The 20,015-nt window shown below is 45.1% G+C and overlaps 1 protein-coding gene across 2 annotated transcripts in view; it reads right to left on the bottom strand.

The window, feature by feature from the left end:
- ADAM19 (ADAM metallopeptidase domain 19) overlaps positions 1–20,015 on the bottom strand; it is a 99,317-nt gene that overhangs the window by 10,745 nt on the left and 68,557 nt on the right. For both annotated transcript variants that reach the window (XM_013984891.2, XM_003134106.6), the window contains exons 14-21: positions 18,816–19,011; positions 17,028–17,136; positions 15,531–15,735; positions 14,447–14,524; positions 14,228–14,336; positions 12,777–12,921; positions 11,859–11,943; positions 11,080–11,304 (exon numbers count right to left, since the gene is read on the bottom strand). In XM_013984891.2, the coding sequence (XP_013840345.1) occupies positions 11,080–11,304; positions 11,859–11,943; positions 12,777–12,921; positions 14,228–14,336; positions 14,447–14,524; positions 15,531–15,735; positions 17,028–17,136; positions 18,816–19,011 (1,152 nt within the window). The remainder of the gene's footprint in view (positions 1–11,079; positions 11,305–11,858; positions 11,944–12,776; positions 12,922–14,227; positions 14,337–14,446; positions 14,525–15,530; positions 15,736–17,027; positions 17,137–18,815; positions 19,012–20,015) is intronic.

Below are 20,015 nucleotides of genomic sequence, written 5' to 3'. Positions count from 1 at the left end.
AAAAAATTTTTTTTAGGGGCAAAGAATGGACCTTGCTACCACCCATAGATCCCAGAGCTTGCAGGGTGCAAGAAAGAAGTCAAGTCCATAGATGGGAGTTACAGTGCTTGCTGTCCTGGATGGCCTTCTTGATAAGCTCACTAGGAAGCATAAAAATGGCTAAAAGGTAAGCAAGGGGTGGCAGGGAGTGGGGGAGGCGGGTAGTAAATCAGAGATTTTCTGAAAGAAACCTCTCAGTCAGCGGAGAACTTAGAGCAGAAATTAAAAAAAGAAGCAAAGGTGATTAAGAAGGCAGAGTGGAAGAACTGGAGCTCACCTTCTCTCATGAAGACAGCAAAGTTACAACCAACTGCTGAGAAACTTTCAACAAAATAGAAACCATCAAAAGATATCCTACTCCAGGAGTTCCCGTCGTGGCGCAGTGGTTAACGAATCCAACTAGGAACCATGAGGTTGCAGGTTCGATCCCTGCCCTTGCTCAGTGGGTTAATGATCTGGCGTTACCGTGAGCTGTGGTGTAGGTTGCAGACGCGGCTCGGATCCAGCACTGCTGTGGCTCTGGCATAGGCTGGTGGCTGCAGCTCCGATTCAACCCCTAGCCTGGGAACCTCCATATGCTGCGGGAGCGGCCCCCCGCGGCCCAAGAAATAGCAAAAAAAAAAAAAAAAAAAAAAAAAAAAAAAAAAAAAAAGATATCCTACTCCAAAAGGCAAAGGAGAGGCCACATCAAGATAGGAGGGGTGATTACATGATATATGCAACCCCATAACCACCAGGTGGGTGGCCCACAGACTGAAAGGTAATTATATCACAGAGGCTCACACATGGGAGAGTTCTGAGCCCCAAGTCAGGTTCCCATGCCTGGGGATCTAGCATTGAGAGGAGGGGCCCCCAGAGCATTTGACACTGAGGACCAGCGGGACTTGTGTGCAGGAGCTCCACAGGACTGGGGAAAATGGAGACTCCATGCTTGAAAGGTGCACACAGGCTTTTGTGTGCACTGGGTCAAAGCAGAGATTCCATAGGAATCTGGGTCAGACCTGATTGTGGTTCTTGGAAAATCTCCTAGGAAAACCAGATGATTGTGGCTCATTATGGGTGGAGGACACTGGAGGCAAAGGTCTCAGGAATAATCATCAGTTGAAACTCCTATAGAGGTGCCCATTTTGGAAAAATCTGGCCCCACCCATCAGAGTTGAAAAGCCCCAGTCAAACAACAAACCAGGTGGGAACACAGTCCCACCCATAAGCAAACAGGCTGCCAAAAGAAAGACGGGATAAGAATCAGCTCCACCTACCAGTGGGCAGGCACCAGTCCCTCCCTTCAGGAAGACTGCAGCAAGCACTTGGTACCAAATTCAGCCACAAGGGGGGCAGATATCAGAAGCAAGAGAGGCTACAACCCTACTGTCTGCAAAAAGGTGTCCACACTAAAAAGCTATACAAAATGAAAAGATTGAGAATTAGGACTCAGATAAAGGAACAGGAAAAAAAAAAAAAAGCAGAAAAACAGCTAACTGATCTGGAGATTACTAACCTCCATGAAAAAGACTTTAGACTATGATAGTAAAGATGATTCAAGATCTTGGAAATAAAATGGAGGCAAAGACTGATAAATTATAAGAAACACTGAACAAAGAAACAGAAGACTTAAAGATTAAGTAAGCAGAGATGCAAAATACAGTAACTCAAACAAAAAATTCACTAGCAGAACCAACAGCAGATTACAGGGAGCAGAACAAATAAGTGAGGTGGAAGACAAACTAGTAGAAATCACTGATGCAGAACAGAAAAAAGAAAAAAGACTGCAAAGAAATTAAGACAGTGCAAGAGAACTCTGGAACAACTTTAAACACACCAACATCCATATTATAGGGGTGCCAGAAGGAGAAGGGAGGAAGGGCCAGAGAAAATATATGAAGAGGTAACAGCTAAAACTTCCCTAACACAGGAAAGGAATCACTCACTCAAATCCAGGAAGCACAATGAGTACCATATAAAATAAACCCAAAGAGAAACACCCTGAGACACAAATTAATCAAATTGACAAAAATTACAGCAAAAGAGAAGGTTTTAATATTGAAAGCAGCTAGGGAAAAGAAACAAATAACATACAAAGGAACCCTGATAAGATTATTGGCAGATTTTTCAGGAGAAACTCTGCAGGCCAGAAGAGAGTGGCATGATATACTTAAAGTGATGAAAGGAAAAAACCTCCAACCAAGATTACTCTACCCAGCAAGGCTCTCACTCAGATTTTAAGGAGAAATCAAAAGCTTTCCAGACAAGCAAAAGCTAAGAGAATTCAGCGTCACTAAATCAGCTTTACGACAAATACTAAAGGAACTTCTCTAGGTGGAAAAGAAAAGGCCACAACTAGAAATGAAAATATTACAAATGACAAGGCTCACCAGTAAAGGTATACATACAATAACAATAGGAAATCATCCACACACAAATATGCTACCAAAATCAGAAATCATAAGAAGAGGAGGGTACAAATGCAGGACACTAGAGATGCATTTGCAGTTAAGAGACCAACAACTTAAAACAATCTGGTATAAATATAGACTCCTATATCAAAGCTTCATGATAACTGCAAACCAAAAATCTATAATAGACACACACACAAATAAGAACAAGCAATCAAAACACAGTACTAAAGATGGTTATCAAACCACAAGAGAAGGGAAGAAAAAAGACCAACAAAAACAAATGCAAAACAATTAATAAAATGTCAATAAGAACATACATATCAATAATTACCTTAAAGGTAAATGGACTAAATGCCCCAATCAAAAGACATAGATTGGCTGAATGGATACAAAACCAAGAACTATATATATGCTGCCTGCAAGAGACCCACTTTACTCCTAGGGACATAAACGAGTTGAAAGTGAGAGGATGGAAGAAAATATTCCATGAAAATGGAAATCAAAGAAAGTTGGAGTAGCAATACTTATATCAGACAAAATGGACCTTAAAATAACATTATAAGAGACAAAGAAGGACATTACATAATAATCAAAGGATCAATCCAAGAAGAAAAAATAATTGTAAATACATACGCACCCAACATAGGATCATCTCAATATATAAGGCAACTGCTAATGACCTTAAAAGGAGAAATTGACAATAACACAATAATAGCAGGGGGTTTTAACACTTCACTTACAGCAATGGACAGATCATCCAGACAGAAAATCAACATGGGCATTAAATGATGCGTTAGACCAGATGGACAATAGATATTTATTGAACATTCCATCCAAAAGCAACAGAATACACATTCTTCTCAAGTGCACATCAATAGATATCTCTGGGATAGATCACATATGGGCCACAAATGAAGCCTTGGTAAATTTAAGAAAATTGAAATCATATCAAGCATCTTTTCTGACCACAATGCTGTAAGAATAGAAATCAACATGAGAAAAAAAAAACATGAAAAACACAAACATAGGGAGACTAAACAACATACTATAAATAAGCAATGGATCACTGAAGAAATCAAAGAGTAAATTACAGAATACCTAGAAGCAAATGACAACAGACACAACAATCCAAAAACCTGTGGTATGCAGCAAAAATAGTTCTAAGAGGGAAGTTTATAGTAATACAAGACTACCTCAGGAAACAAGAAAAATCTCAAATAAACAACCTAACTTTACACCTAAAGCAGCAAGAGAAAGAACAGACAAAAACCAAGGTTAGCAGAAGGAAAGAAATAATGACCAGAGCAGAAATAAATGAAATAGAAATGAAGAAAATCACAGAAAAGATCAATGAAACTAAAACTGGTTCGTTCAAAAGATCAACAAAGTTGATAAACCCTTAGCCAGACTCATCAAGAACAAGAGAGAGAGGACTCAAATAAAATTAGAAATGAAAAAGAAGTTACAAAAGATATCCCAGAAATACAAAGGATCAAAAGAGTCTACTCTAAGCAACTATATGCCAATAAAATGGACAACCTAGAAGAAATGGACAAATTCTTAGAAAAGCAATCTTCCAAGATTAAACCAAGATGAAATAGAAAAGATGAGATCAATTACAAGTACTGAAATTGAAAGTGCTATTTAAAAATGTCCAACAACGAAAGTCCAGGACCAGATGGCTTCACAAGCAAATTCTATCAATGATTTAGAGAAGAGTTAACACCTAAACTTCTGAAACTATTCCAAAAAATTAGAGAGGAAGGAACACACCCGAAGTCATTCTATGAGGCCACCATCACCCTGATACCAAAACCAGACAAAGAAATCACCAAAAAAAAGGAGGGAAAATTAGTGGCCAGTATTACTGATGAACACAGATGCAAAAATCCTCAACAAAATACTAGCAAACCGAATCCAGCAATACATTAAAAGGATCAGGATCATACATCACAATCAAGTGGGATTTATCCCAGGGATGCAAGGATTTTTCATTACTGGCAAATCAATCAGTGGGATACACCATATTAACAAAAGAAGAATAAAAATCAATCCTCTCAATAGATGCAGAAAAAGCTTTTGACAAAATCCAACACCCATTTCTGATAAATACTCTCCAGAAAGTGGGAAGAGAGGAAAACTATAGATTCAATGCAATCCCTATCAAATTACCAATGGCATTTTTCACAGAACTGGAACAAATTATTTTAAAGTTTGGAATCGCAAAACACCTAGAATAGACAAAACAATCCTGAGAAAGAAAAACAGAGCTGGAGGAATCAGGATCCCTGACATCAGACTATACTACAAAGTTACAGTAATCAAAACAGCATGGTACTGGCCCAAAAAGAGAATATAGATCAGTGGAATAGGATAGAAAGCCCAGAATTAAAACCACACACCTACAGTCAACTAATCTATGACAAAGGAGGCAAGAAAATCCAATAGAGAAAAGACAGTCCCTTCAATAAGTGGTGCTGGGAAAACTGGACAGCTACATGTAAAAGAATGAAATTAGAACACTCCCTAACACCCTACACAAAAAATAAACTCAAAATAGATTAAAGACCACAATACTAAATACTATAAAACTCTTAGAAGAAACACAGGCTGAACATTCTTTGACATAAACCACGGCAATATCTTCTCAGATCCACCCCCTAGAGGTAACAATAAAAACAAAAATAAACAAATGGGACCTAACTAAACTTGAAAGTTTGTGCACAGCAAAGGAAACCCTAAACAAAACGAAACGACAACCCACAGAATGAGAGAAAATGTTTGCAAATGAAGCAACTTACAAGGGATTAATCTCCAAAATATATAAACACCTCCTGCAGCTTGATACACACACACACAAAACCAATCCAAAAAACAGAACAAAAAAAACATCACAAATGGGCAGGGAGTTCCCACTACGGCTTAGCGGTAATAAACCCAACTAGTACCCATGAGGACACAGATTCGACCCCTGGCCTTGCTCAGTGGGTTAAGGATCTAGCATTACCATGAGCTGTGGAGCAGGTCGTGGACATGGCTCAGATCCCCCATTGCTGTGGCTGTGGCTCTGAATCAACCCCTAGTCTGGGAACTCCCGTATGCCATCCATGGGTACTGCCCTCAAAATCCAAAAGAAAAAAAAATGGGCAGATGATCTAAACAGATAATTCTCCAGTGAAGACATATAGACATACAGATAGCCAAAAAACACATGAAAAGATGCATCACTAATTACTAGAGAAATGCAAACCAAAACTATATGAGGTACCACCTTATACCAGCCAGAATGGCCATCATCAAAAAGTCTACAAACAATAAATGCTGGAGAGGGTGTGGAGAAAAGGGAACCCTCTTATACTGCTGGTGGGAATGTTAACTGGTGCAACCACTATGGAAAACAGTATGGAGATTCCTCAAAAAACTAAAAATAGAATTACCATGTGATCTAGGAATCCCACTCCTGGGCATCCATCCAGAGAAAACCATGACTCAAAAAGATACATGTACCCCAATGTTTGCTGCTTGGCTATATACAATAGCCAAGAAATGGAAGCAACTTAAATGTCCATTGACAGAGGAGTGGATAAAGAAGATGTGGTACATATACACAATGAAATATTACTCAGACATAAAAAGGAATGAAATAATGGCATTGGCAGTAACATGGATGGACCTAGAAATTATCATGCTAAGTGAAGTTAGACAGTGAGACACAAATGTCATGTGCTATCACTTATATGTGGAATCTATAAGAAAAGGATACACTTATTTCTGTTGCCTTGGGAGAATGACATGAGAAAATATTCATGAGGTTGATGTCAGAGAATATTTTGCCTATGTTCTCTTCTAGGAGTTTGATGGTGTCTTGTCTTATATTTAACTCTTTCAGCCATTTTGAGTTTATTTTTGTGCATGGTGTGAGGGTGTGTTCTATTTTCATTGATTTGCATGCAGCTGTCCAGTTTTCCCAGCAATTCTTGCTGAATAGACTTTCTTTTTCCCATTTTATGCACTTGCCTCCTTTGTCAAAAAGAAATTGACCATAGGTGTCAGGATTTATTTCTGGGTTCTCTATTCTGCTCCATTGGTCTGTCTGTCTGTTTTGGTACCAGTACCACAATATTTTGATGACTGTGGCTTTGTAATACTGCTTGAAGTCTGGAAGAGTTATGCCTCCTGCTTGGTTTTTGTTTCTCACGATTGCTTTGGCAGTTCTAACGGGACCTAATCAAACTGACAAGCTTTTGCACAGCAAAGGAAACCAAAAAGAAAACAAACAGACAACTTACAGAATGGGAGAAAATAGTTTCAAATGATGCAATGAACAAGCGCTTAATCTCTAGAATATACAAGCAACTTATACAACAGCAAAAAAGCTAACAACCCCATTGAACAATGGGCAAACGACCTGAATAGACCATTCTCCAAGGAAGATATACAGATAGCTAACAAGCACATGAAAAAATGCTTAACATCCCTGATTATAAGAGAAATGCAAATCAAAACTATCATGAGATACCACCTCACGCCACTAAGAATGGCCATCATTAATAAGTTCACAAATAACAAGTGCTGGAGGGGGTGTGGAGAAAAGGGAACCCTCCTGCACTGTTGCTGGGAATGTAAGCTGGTATAGCCACTACGGAGAACAGTATGGAGGTACCTTAGAAATCCATACATAGAACTACCATATGACCCAGCAATCCCACTCTTGGGCGTATCTCCAGACAAAATGTTCCTTAAAAAAGACACATGCACCCGCATGTTCATTGCAGCTCTGTTCACAATAGCCAAGAGCTGGAAACAACCTAAGTGTCCATCAACAGATGATTCGATTAGGAAGATGTGGTATATATATACAATGGAATACTACTCAGCCATAAAAAGAATGAAATAATGCCATTTGCAGCAACATGGATGGAGCTAGAGACTCTCATACTGAGTGAAATAAGTCAGAAAGAGAAAGATAAATACCATATGATATCACTTATAACTGGAATCTAATATACAGCAGAAAGGAATGTTTCCACAGAAAAGAAAATCATGGACTTGGAGAACAGACTTGTGGCCGCCTGGGGGGAGAGGGAGGGAGTGGGAGGAATGGGGGAGCTTGGGGTTAACGATGCAAACTATTGCTCTTGGAATAGATTTACCATGAGATCCTGCTGTGTAGCATTGAGAACTATGTCTAGATGCTCACATTGCGACACAACAATGGGAGGAAATAGTATGTATACACATATGTGTAACTTGGTCCCCATGCTGTACAGTGGAAAAAAAATAAAAATAAATAAAATTTTTAAAAAAGAAAGAAAGAAAGAAAGAAAAGGATACAATGAACTTATTTGCGAAACAGAAAGTGATTCACAGACTTTGAAAAACCTACGGTTACCAAAAGGGACAGGTTTCGGGAGAGGGCTGGGCTAGGGGTTTGGGATGGAAATGTTCTAAAATTAGGTTGTGATGATCGTTGTACAAGTATAAATATAATAAAATTCATTGAATTTTAAAAATAATAAAAAATAATTTTAAAAACAGAGCAGCAGATTTTTGTGATCAAAAAGCCACGTTCTCCAGCTCCATCCCTTCCCTGAAGGACAATGCAATCCCACACCCTTCTAGCCTAGACAGCTGCCAAATCACAGTGGCTGCTGGAGGCCAGGACAGAGACCTTCTGGGGGAAGCAACAGCTGGGTGCAGATGTCAGGTTGCAGTAAGGAAATGCTATGCTCCTTCTCTGGCTTGCTGTGCAAAATGAGCACTCTGTGTGTGTGCGCATGCACGCACGTGCAAGCCTGTGCACATGGAGGGGGATGATCTGGTCAGAAGCCTCATCAGCCTGGAAACACTGGGCCTCTCAGCACAGGGTCCTGTGAACAGGCCATGTCTGCTTTGCCCCAGCTCTACCTCACCCAGCACCGCACCACTCTGGCACATTGCTCCCATCTTCAGGGGGGGCACTCCCATTAATCAGGTTGCATAAACCAAACACTGGGCAGCTGCGGGGGTGTGGGGGTGGGGTCATCCTCTACCAGCACTCACTGGCAACTGTTCCCCAAGTCCTGTCTATTTTCTCTTCTACACATTCATCATCGGCTTCACCCCATCATTGCCACCCTTTTCTCCAAGCTACTGTCACCTTCCCTCTAAACCTTCTAACTGGAATGTCTGTGCACCCAGTCTCATGCCCAGCCAATCAATGCCACTAGAGTGAGTCTTTCACTTTTTAAAACTATTTTTTAATTGGCCTTTACTATACATATAAAAACATGAATCATCAATATATAACCAGATGAATTATCACAAGTGAAAAGAACTATGTAATCTCCAGCCAGGATCAAAATATAGATTAAGAGCCCCAGAAACATCCCTGGGTCCCTCTCAGGCACTGCGCCTCCCTCCTGCCTAAAGGGACCCCAAAGTGGCAAACTTGTAGATGGTAGACCTGATCATGTCACCCTGCCCCACCACCGCCCCATTCCCAGCCATCGCAGAGACCAAAGTCCTGACTGAGGCCTGCATCCTGGTCTGGCCCCTCCTGGATCTCCAGGCTATTTTCATGGCTCTGGGCCTCAGACAAATAGGCTGTGAAGTTCCTTCTCCCTGGGCTCTCCCCATCACAAACCCTCCCCACCACTAGGTCCCTGGGCCAGAAAGCCCCTCCCACTGCTCAGCCCTCATGTCTCAGCTCAAATGTCACCTTCTCCAGGAAGCCCTCTCGGATTGCCCAGACTAGGTCAAGTCCCCACCAGAGCAGCTGCCTCCCACTGTCCACCCTTGAAAACCCCTGCCTGGGCCTGGGGCCCAGGGGAAGCTTGGCTTGGGATCTGTGCTTTGGGATACCTGCTACTGGCTGGATGGCCTTCTGGGCTCTGGACTCCTGCCAGCAGCCACCAGGGAGAGTGAGAGTCAGGGTGGAACGTGGAACCTTCAGGGTCCCCACCCCACCCCTGCCCAGCTGGATTCCAGTGCCCCTGGTGCCCCCTCCCCCAACCTACGGCTCAGCACGCTGGGGTAAAGCTGACACCATCTCCGGTGCGGGTGGTTTAGACACGATGGTCTCGACGGACGGCTTCCTCCTCCTCCTCCTCCTCTGCTCTCCTTCACACCCTTGTCCTCCTGTGGCTGTGTCTCCCCCTTTCCTCCCTTTCTCTCCTCTCTCCCACTTATGCGCTGAACTGGGCTCCCCTTCCAATTCATATGTTGCAGCTCTAACCCCCTGTGCCTCAGAATGTGACTGCATTTGAAGACAGGGCCTTTAAAGAGGTGACTGCGCTGAAGTAAGTCCATTGGAGTGGGCTCTCATCCAATCTGACTGGCGTCCTTAGAAGAAGAGGAAAGCTGGACTTGGACATATCGGGAAGCACAGGCACAAAGGAAGGACCGTGTGAGGACACAGGAGAGCGCAGACATCTGCGAGCCAAGGAGAGAGGCCCCCGAAGAAACCAAACCTACTGCTCTCCAGCCTCCAGGACTGTGAGAAAATAACTGTTATTTAAGCCACCCGGTCTGTGGTATCTGTTCGGCCGCCCAGCTGACGCTCTCTGTTTCCTGTCTCTCCTCTACTCCTCTTTCTCTTTTCCCTCTCTCCCTCCCTCTTCTCTGTCAGTCTTTCCTCCCCCTTTCTGCATGGAATTTTCTATCCCAGCCCTGCCCCAGATGAGAAAAACTGGGAGAGCAACAGCTTCATATCATCAGAGGGCCAAACCTGATGTTCTCAGCCCTGCTAAACCATGACACTGCCCATGTCTCAGGGACCCTCTAAAACCAGAAGCCAACCACAGTCCTGAGGGGCAGAGACAGCCTGGGCCCCGTGGAGCCCTCCGGACCATGCCCAAGGACAGCAGTCCCAGGAGGAAGATGGGCAAGTCCCCTATTCCCCCCACCTCAGAGGGGGTCACACCCGAAACACACAGGTGGCTCCGGAAGGGCCCACGCCCAGTCACCACCCCGGGAAACATCTGTGTCTGTGCTGCAGGAACTTCTGCCAGAAGGCAGAGCAGCAGCCATCAGAGTTCCGACAAGCTGGGTGAAGAGACTGCTGACCGGAACGGTTCTCCTTGCAAAGAACAGAGCAGTGGGGGTGGAGAGCTTAGACCCACACACTTCCCAGAGGCCCTGCCCCTTAACCTGCCACTCGACTGAGCAAAGCACCGCCATAACCCCTGGATAAGACTCCCTGACTGGCACAGGATACCTAAGTACAACTGGTGGAGTAAGTCCCATGATGAGGGAAGTACCAGGGCACCAACTCAGGTTGAGGGAGTGGTCACAGAAGGCTTCTTGAGGGAAGTGGCATCTACGAGGAGACAGGATGAACAGGAGCTGGTCACCCAAGGGGAAGAAAGCATATATGGTGGAGGAAACAGCATTTGGAAAGGCCTGGAGGAGAGAAAAAGGGCAAGGGGAACTGAAAGAAGCTAATTCGGAGTGGAAGTGAGGGCCTGGGGCCCAGCAGGAAGGAAGGCCTCTGTGGGAGATCTCTCCAGGCTCCTCACCCTCATGCTCTGTGGATTTACCAGGACGCAGAGAAGGCAGTCAGCCCATGACTGGGCAAGCTCCCTCTCCCCAGCCTCTGCCACTCCTCATGGCTGATGGCCTCAAAAGCAAAGCTCTTGGCCCAGGTTGCTGAGAAGCCACTTACCTGGGAGAGTACACACTTGGGTGCTGGGGGTGCTGGCCGGGTTGGGGGAGGCCTCCTGGATGATTCTTTCCTCTCTACTGGAGATCCGGCCCCTGGAGAGTTCCTAGCAGCCCTGCTGAGGTGCGCTGGCAATGGCACAGGTGGGGACCCACCATGCAGGTAGTCCGGAGGGGGCCGGGGAGGAGGCTGGGAGGGCTTCCGTAGGGTTTCAGGGGTGTTGGTCACCTGTAAGCATAACATGAGGAATGCCTGAGACACTGGGACACTTATGCACTTAAAAAACTCAGGGTGTGGAGTTCCTGTTGTGACACAGTGGAAATGAATCCAACTAGAAACCATGAGGTTGCAGGTTCGATCCCTGGCCTCACTCAGTGGGTTAAGGACCCAGCATTGCCGTGAGCTGTGGTGAAGGTCGCAGGTGCGGCTTGGATCCCTAGCTGCTGTGGCTGTGGTGTAGGCTGGCAGCGACAGCTCCAATTTGCCCCTAGCCTGGGAACCTCCATGTGCCAGGAGTACAGCCCTAAAAAGCAAACAAACAAACACCCCCCAAAACGTGAGAGTGGACCTTGTGTGTCTCACTGGGATGATCAGAGATCTTGGATCCCAGAGATCAGATGCAACTTTGAAGCCATTACGGGTCAGAACCAAATGAACATCTGCAGGCCAAGGAAGTGTCTTTTATTATCAAGCCCGTGGGCCCACAGAGGCGCTTAGGAGAATCTAGCAGGGCCCTGAGGGACAAAGATAAAGCAGCCAAGTTCATGGTGCAAAGTCCTTACCTTTCGCTTGCCCTGGGGCGTCTGCAACTTGAATGTTGGGTTGGCGTGGCCAGTTCCACTGTTGTGAGACACCCTGAAGGGACAGCTAGTAAGGAGGAATGAGAGAGGAGGAGGAAGAGGATGAAGTTCATCAAGTGTCAGTGTCTGGGTTCCTTCTGACCCAATAATGGCTGGTGAGCCACTAAACCCTTCCCTAGGTTGGCTCTGGTGGAAGTGGGATTGGTCCTCCTGAATCCCAGCATCCTAGGCATGGAGATGGTGGCCAGTGGAAGACTCCCAAGGAAAGAGAGTTGGCCTCATAGAGTGAGAGCGTTCCTTAGCACCTTCTCTTCACTCTTTTAAGATTTCTCTCCCCCGGGGGACAGGAGGTCACCAGCCATCAACCAATTGCCCTCAGGCACCATTCAAGGAGATTTAAAATTCCCGCCAAAACAACTATAATTTAATAGAGGACTCAAAGACTATACATCCTCAATATCCAAAGGAATTAAGTTGCTTAGGAAAAAAAATTTACTCTTTGTCTTGAGTTGATGTACAGCCACTCCTGTGATTGACTTGAGCTAGTCAGTTTTTTTCTATTGCCTCAGTTTCCTGCCCTTTAAAATGGGGAGCAAATCAATTACATAAAGGATAGTAAATAGATTTCATTTCATATCCCAACTTGGATTGGTTGGGGGCATTCTGCTGAGAAGGATTCTGAAATGATGACCAGGCTCAGTAGAGCATCCTTAAAATAAAATCAGCTAGTAATGTCTGCCACAGTCACAGTGCACAGCAGGAGGGGAGGGTGGCGTGTGCCTTACATTTGACTCCCCTCATGAAGACCCACCACCCACAACATTTTCAACAGTGCTGCTTAAGAAGAGTTTTGTTATCCACAAGTGGAACCCCAAGTTATTCACGGCACCCCCATCATACCTGAACTGCTGCCTCAGTGTGGAAGGGAGGGCTAAGGGCTTGAGGTAGCCCAGTTTGTTTTTCTGTTTACAGCAGTGGTACATCAGCACAAGGACCGCCAGCACAAAGATGGCCGAAAACACTCCCGCCACCACAGGACCAGCACCTTCCAGAAAGAGAATCCATGTGAAAGAGAGAAGCCATATGAGTTTCAGCAGTGGGTTTTTAACAATGTATGCCTGGTACTCCTCAGACACTTGATTGTCATTTACTTTGTATTACTTATTTTAATTTAAAAACTATCATAAAAACACGTATTATGTACCCCTGGGAAGCCACTAGTATTAGTTTAAACAGCCAGGTCAACTTGCCTGGCACAGACCTCATAATAAAGCTTCTTCTGTTACTTCTGTTTAATTGAAGAGAGTCCCTTTTGAGGCAAGGAATTCCAGAGCTATCATTCTTTACCACTAGTTTTCAGCCTGAATCATGGTTTTCCTGGACACAAAGCAACCAACATAAAACACTGAGAAACGTAGATTTATCCAAGACTGGAACTCTCAGGCATAATCCACAATTTCACATTTGGCTTCACCAAACTGCCTCAATGTTCTCACAAATTGGAAATCTAAATGTACAAAATAAATATAGGCCAGTGACACACTTCTTTTACCTCTTTTATATATTGAGGTTTCTCCCTTGAAATATTTTGCTTAAAAAAAAAAAAGTACTACTATTTTTAAAAAGGTTGGAAACCAAAGGCTAGAATTTCTGAAATTCCACTAAAAAAACCTAACATTTTCTGAGTGTCTGGTTCCCCATTTTTTTTTTTTTCTTTTTAGGGCCATACCCACAGCATATGGAAGTTCCTAGGCTAGGGGTTGAATCAGAGCTACAGCTGCCAGCCTATACCACAGCCACAGCAAGCTGGATCTGAGCCGCATCTGCGACCTACACCGCAGCTTGTGACAACACCGGATCCTTCACCCACTGAGCCAGGTCAGCGGCTGGATCCACATCCTCATGGATACTAGTCATGTTCTTAACCTCGCTGACCCACAACAGGAACTCCTGGTTCCCCATTTTGAGCTTTGTTAATCCCAGGGTATCTGAGCCACTTCTAATGTGGTCTAGGTTCCCAGTTATTTCTAAGTGGCTGAGAAGAGCTAGTTGCCACCCCTGCCCCCACAAAAGGATAGCATTATTCAGTAACCTATGATATGTCTTAATCTCCTCCCCTTAGCAAGACCACGCTCCCTAGTAGAAGAGCTGGAGGAAGAGCAACTGAGCTGAGCCCCACACTAGGTTGCTGGCCTCAACCACTCTTCCAACTCGGCCCTGCTTGTCCTCCCATACATAAAAATAAGATAACGATGCTGACTCATTATCTAACTGCACCATGCCACCTGCCCCCATGGCACCAACCCTCCTCATGGAGGTGGGCAGAGGCCCCACGCAGGCCAGGCACTCACCCTCTGGGGGCATAGGCCCACTGTCGATGCTGCCCCCTTGGCCCGGGGTGTTGCAGAAGGGCGGGGCCCAGCCCCGGAAGCAGTGGCAGTTCTGGTTGTTGTTGCAGACCTGCAGCAAGGGCGGGGCAGAGGTGTCAGCACCCTGGAGGGCTCTGCCCTCCCATGGCGCCTGTCCCAGTGGACATCTCAGAGAAGCCCCAGAACCCTGGGCACACGTACCCCATGGCCATTGCACTTCTTCCCACAGCCTTCTGTTTCAAAGAAGGAAGTGTTCCTGCATTGCCCCTCGAAGCAAATCTGCAGTGAGGAGGAAATCAGTCAGTACAATGGAAGGGACCTGTCGGCAGTTACCAAACAGGTTTTGCACTCAGAACATATAGGGTTCAAAAAGGCAGCCTACTTCATGTTATTACATGAAAAATGGCAAGAAACCTAAAAGGCCAAGGACAGGATGGTACTTAACTGAATTCTGCTATTACTTTTGTGATTAGGGAGAAAACAACAAACACTATATTGTTAAAACACTATAATAATAAATATGTTATTTCATTCTATATTACTGCATGTTGGTTATATGTTAATTGCCAAGTTGTATATTAATATGTACTAATTTAAATATTATGCTTAAAAATAATGACCATGGTGACAGCTGTCTACTTCGTGCCAGGTACTATACCAAATGCTTCATTTTTTTTTTTTTTTTTTCTTTTTAGGGCTGCATTTGCAGTATATGGAGGTTCCCAGGCTAGGGGTCAAATCGGAGCTGCAGCTGCCGGTCTACACTACAGCCACAGCAACACCAGATCCAAGCAACATCTGCGACTTACACCACATTCATGGCAACGCGGGACACTTAATTCACTGAGTGAGACCAGGGATCAAACCCGCGTCCTCGTCCTCGTGGATACTAGTCAGATTAGTTTCTGCTGAGCCACAACAGGAACTTCTCTCATGTCATTCTCATAGTTACCTCTGAGATAGCTTCCATTATTTTCCCCAGGGTTCCCTGACTCCTGGTCTGGTTCATTTTTTTAAGTAAGATATAATTAGTGATGAGGATGAAAGAGGCGACAGCCAGCCCTGCTACAGTTTACAGGGATCAGCTCATTTAATCCTTATAACAATTCTACGGGGTGCGTCCTGTTCCTACTAACATGCTTTATAAAGGAAGCCACTGAGGGCGGGAGAGGTTAGGGAAGCTGGGATTTGACCTGGGCATCCTCCCTCCGTGAGGTGAAGACTGACACGTCAGTCACTGCCCTCTGCAACCCGGCGCTGAGTGAGGCAGGAGGAAGGGACTCACGTGGTTATAGCCGCACTTGGTCCCAGTCATCACCAGGCCGGGGTCCAGCATGTCACCCTCCTCCTCGGGCCCTCGGTAGACGTGGGTGCCCCGACAGCGGATCTGCCTCCCGTTCATGATGATGGTGGTGTCGATGGGCACTGCGTTGGACTCCAGGGGCCGGGCCTCGGAACTCTGACACTGGATCTTCCCACACTTGGCATCTCTGGGCCCGAGAAAGGTGGGAAGGAGATGGGATCAGAAGCAGGGGAAGAGCTGGGGAGCCAAAGAATTCCAGTCTTTCTTGGCCAGAACAGCAGGCTTGGATGGGGAGGAGGCAAAAGGACAATGTGCCTGCTGTAGGGACTCAGGAGAAAAGACCCCATGTGAACTCAGACCAAGGCGAGGAAACTAGATCCTTTTCCCCAAGCAGATCTAGGCTAGAGAGCTGGCCTCAGGAAGTCCTCTCTACTGCAAGGACACCTGCCTGACCTGAGCAACCTGCTCCCTTATGCTCCTTGCAGCCCCATGCATCCAGGTGCTGCAGCCAGAAGCCTGGTATCATTCCTGACCTCCCATAATCCCTCACTCCAAGTTCAAGCCATTTTTAAGCCCTGTAAACCCTCCCTCTTATACATCTACCCTAATTTACATCACCATGCTTTCTCACCTGGACATCAGGAAACTGATCTCCCTGCCTCCAGTCTTGCCCTGTTGGAGTCTAATTTCCAGACTGCTGTCAAACCAAAGTCCAAACTCGCCTAGCCATGCATTCAAGGCTTTTCGTGATCTGGTCCCCGCTTAACTAGCCAGGCTCATTTCTTAGCAGCCCCCTCCCCGTTGCACTCCAAATTATACCTTAACTATATCAAATTGTTATCAGTTCTCCTTACCACCCTTTTTTCTCTACTCGTCTCTCTGCCTGGGACACTCTCTCATGTACTAGGATTATTCTCCATCCTGTTTAACTAGCTAAGTTCTCCAGATCTGAACTTAGGCATAACTTCCTTTAGGAAACCACCTTGACCAACTAAGATTGAGTTGAGTGGCTCTTGCCATATTTCCATTATTACACTATATTGTTAAATTCCATGTACTCAGTACAGTATCCGGCACATGGTAAAAACCCACAATAGATAGTAGATGGGCGGGTGGATGAATGGGGGGGTGGACAGATGAATAGGTGGGTGGATGAATGTTTGAAATGAATGACGGGCTATTCAGTTGAGGGTATGATTAGTACCCTGCGGAAATGACCCAAGAGGGCTGATTCCCTGCCCTACTATGAGAAGGTCCCCAAAGGAAGTCTGACCAGCTTTCTAGTAGTAAGCACAGCCATCCACACCCTCCCTCTGACTTCCTTAGGGCTGAATGGTGCATTGTCAAAAGGGCCTGGAAGAGCTTCATTTAAAGGCCCAGCTCTGGGGCCAGCCAAGCTGCTGAGCTGGGTGGGAGTGAGGACAGACCAGAAACTGCTTTGTCACCCTCGTCTCATGGGGTCTACCCTACGGTCATCACCTCATGTTGCATTTCCTGTGTTCCCCATTCAGGTCCTTCCCACAGTTTCCGAAGGTGTCCCCTGCCACATTCACCTTCTCGAAGCAGAGGTCAGGAGCAGGCCGAGCTCCTGGGTGGGCAAGAAACATTTATCAGTACACTGATAACCAACGTTAGAAGTCAGAAACCCCCAAAAGGCAGAGCTAGACCTTGATAAAGTCAGGAGGTTAGGACAGTTTGGGGAGGACGGAATATTCAGCCTTTTCTTCCTTTACCCCATCAGTTATCCTCCCCCACCTTCTTAAGACCTACCCATAGAATAAGGGTCTACATCAGCTCTTTACCTTACTGAGGTTTTATATCTGTGGGAGGTTTGTGTGCTAAGCTTCCTCTCTAATGAAGAAACCCTGTCCCACCTCAGGTTTTATAAAATAGGTAAATAACACAAAATTTTAAAGCATGTCTTTGGACTTTTTCTAACTAATCATTTCAATTCCTACTTCCCTACATCCTGGAGAAGGAACCATAATTAAGAATGTATCTTCTAAAGATAATTTTATCTCGACCTTCTAGATACAATTCCTGTGTACCTTCTAGAGATAATCCAGTTACTAAAGAATGGCAGCATATTCTTTTTTTTTTTTTAAGGCTACACCTGTAGCATATAGAAGTTCCCAGGCTAAGAGTCAAATTAGAGCTGCAGCTGCTGGCCTACCCCACAGCCACAGCCACACCAGATCTGAGCGACATCTGAAACCTATACCACAGCTTGTGACAACACTGGATCCTTAATCCACTGAGCGAGGCTAGGGATTGAACCCACATTCTCACAGACACTATGTCGGGTTCTTAACCCACTGAGCCACAATGGGAACTCCAAGAATGGCAGCATGTTCTATTCGCTGGTCTGCATCTTGCTTTTTTCATTTATCACAGGAGATGATTTTATTTTTTATTCAGCTTCAAACAGAGCTTCCTCCTTTTCTTTAGCTGTATAGTGACCCAATGTATGGATGTACCAGAATTACTTTAATCAGTCCCTAATGAGGGATTTATAGGTTGTTATTGGTATCACTAACCATGCTGCAATAAATATCCGCGTAAATTCATCTTCACATAAACATGCAAGTACAAATATCGGCTATATCTTGGCGTTCCCTTGTGGCACAGCAAGTTAAGGATCCAATCTTATCACTGAATTGGCTCAGGTCACTGCTGTGGCATGAGTTTGATCCCTGGCGTAGGAACGTCCACATGCTGTGGACATGGCCAAAAAAAATGCAAGATATATCCCTAAGTAGTAGTATGGATGGGTCCCGTGATAAGTGCACTTAAAATTCTGGTATCTCCAAATTGCTTTACACTGGAGTTGTACCTGTCCATTTCCTCACACTTTCTACAACACTGTATTATGACTGTTCTTGTTGTTAGAGTAGTATTATTACTATTATCTTATTATATTAATTCTTTGATCTTGGCCAATATGATACATGAAAAAGTCCCATCTCGTAGTTGTTATAATTTGCTCACAGCTTAAGGACCATTTGCTTTTCCTTTTCTGTATCCATCTTCTGCCTATTTTTATTGGATTGTTCTTATCCATCCACTCTAAGAATTTAAAGGCAACAAGGAACTAGGAAGAACACTGCCTCTTCCTGGAAGTCTCCCCTAAGGCACGGGGATGACAAAAGGTTTTATCCAGAGATGCCATACTGAAGCCAGGATTCTAAACTACACCAAGTGTCCGAAGGGGGAGGCTGGCTAGGAAGCGGTGGGGTAGGAGGGCCGGTCTCCCCAGGAGAGACTTACCAGGACCCCACAGCTGCTGGCACTGCTCCTGGTAGGTGAGGCACATGCCGTTGTAGCAGTAGGCCTGGCCACCCTCGCAGGGGGTGCCATCCATCTGGTAAAAGTTGGTGGGGCAGTGGGGGGACTTGCCCGTGCAGAACTCCGGGAGGTCGCACTGTCGCGCCTGCTCACGGCACAGTGTGCCAGGGGCCAGCAGCTGAGCCAAGGAATGGGAGGGAAAAAAGTCAGTCTCCCACCTGCCTCCAGTCCTCCCAGCAAGGGCTTGCAAGCATCACTCTTGTGGAACAGAATTTCCCATTACCACTAATTCGGAGTGCTTTTTATATGACCTCATTAAATATGAATAGTGACTTGGATTTTTGAGGTGGTTTCACAAATGCTTAATCTTCACAGTATACCCTTCATGATCTTAAGAAGAAAGACAGACAGACTAGGTATGTAGCAAGTTACAGTTTACTAAGTGCTTTAGTAACAACAGCTACTTTAAGGAGCTACCTACCACCTAAGTGCCCAGCACAAATATTCCTTCATTTAGATTTCATGATAGTCCCATGTAACATAATTATCCTTACTTTATAGATGATGAAACCTGAGGCAGAAGAGGCTAAGTAATGTCTCTAAAGTATCATGATTAGAAATTGGCAGAAGAGCCAGGCCCACTAATACATATGTACAGATACATACACAGACACACATACTCAGAAACTAGCAATCTTTGAATTTACAAAGCTCTCTAGCAATCATGCATCCCCATTATTGAGCCAAGAACCAGGCTAAGTACATTACATACACTCATCTCATGAGATCCTCCCAACACCCAGGAGCTAGATACTGCTACTTGCCACACTCTGCAGATGAAATGCACACTGTGGGCAACTGGTAAGGACTGAATTTCCACTGAAGTCATGGAGCCTCCCCAGGTAGGCAGTGTTATCAGTATTCTTCCATCTTACAGTTAAAGGACTGAGGCTCAGATGGGTAATAGGCTGCCCCAAATCACACCCAGGACTTGAACTGAAGGTCTCAGACTCCTAGCCCCGTCTTTTCCCAACACACTTCTCCCCAGCAACTCCTTTCCAAGACCCAAGCTGAAATCCTAGGACAGAGATGGGTGCTCTCCATGCTCATTCTCAGGCCTTAGCCTGAGACTCAGAGGACCTGACACAGCACAGCCTCCCTGGGGTGGGGGTGGGTGAGCCA

This window comes from Sus scrofa, chromosome 16 (assembly GCF_000003025.6).
Source record: "Sus scrofa isolate TJ Tabasco breed Duroc chromosome 16, Sscrofa11.1, whole genome shotgun sequence".
In the NCBI taxonomy this organism is placed as follows: Eukaryota; Metazoa; Chordata; class Mammalia; order Artiodactyla; family Suidae; genus Sus; species Sus scrofa.
The sequence above is the reverse complement of the archived record's forward strand: the minus strand, read 5'-3'. Positions and strand labels throughout refer to the sequence as shown.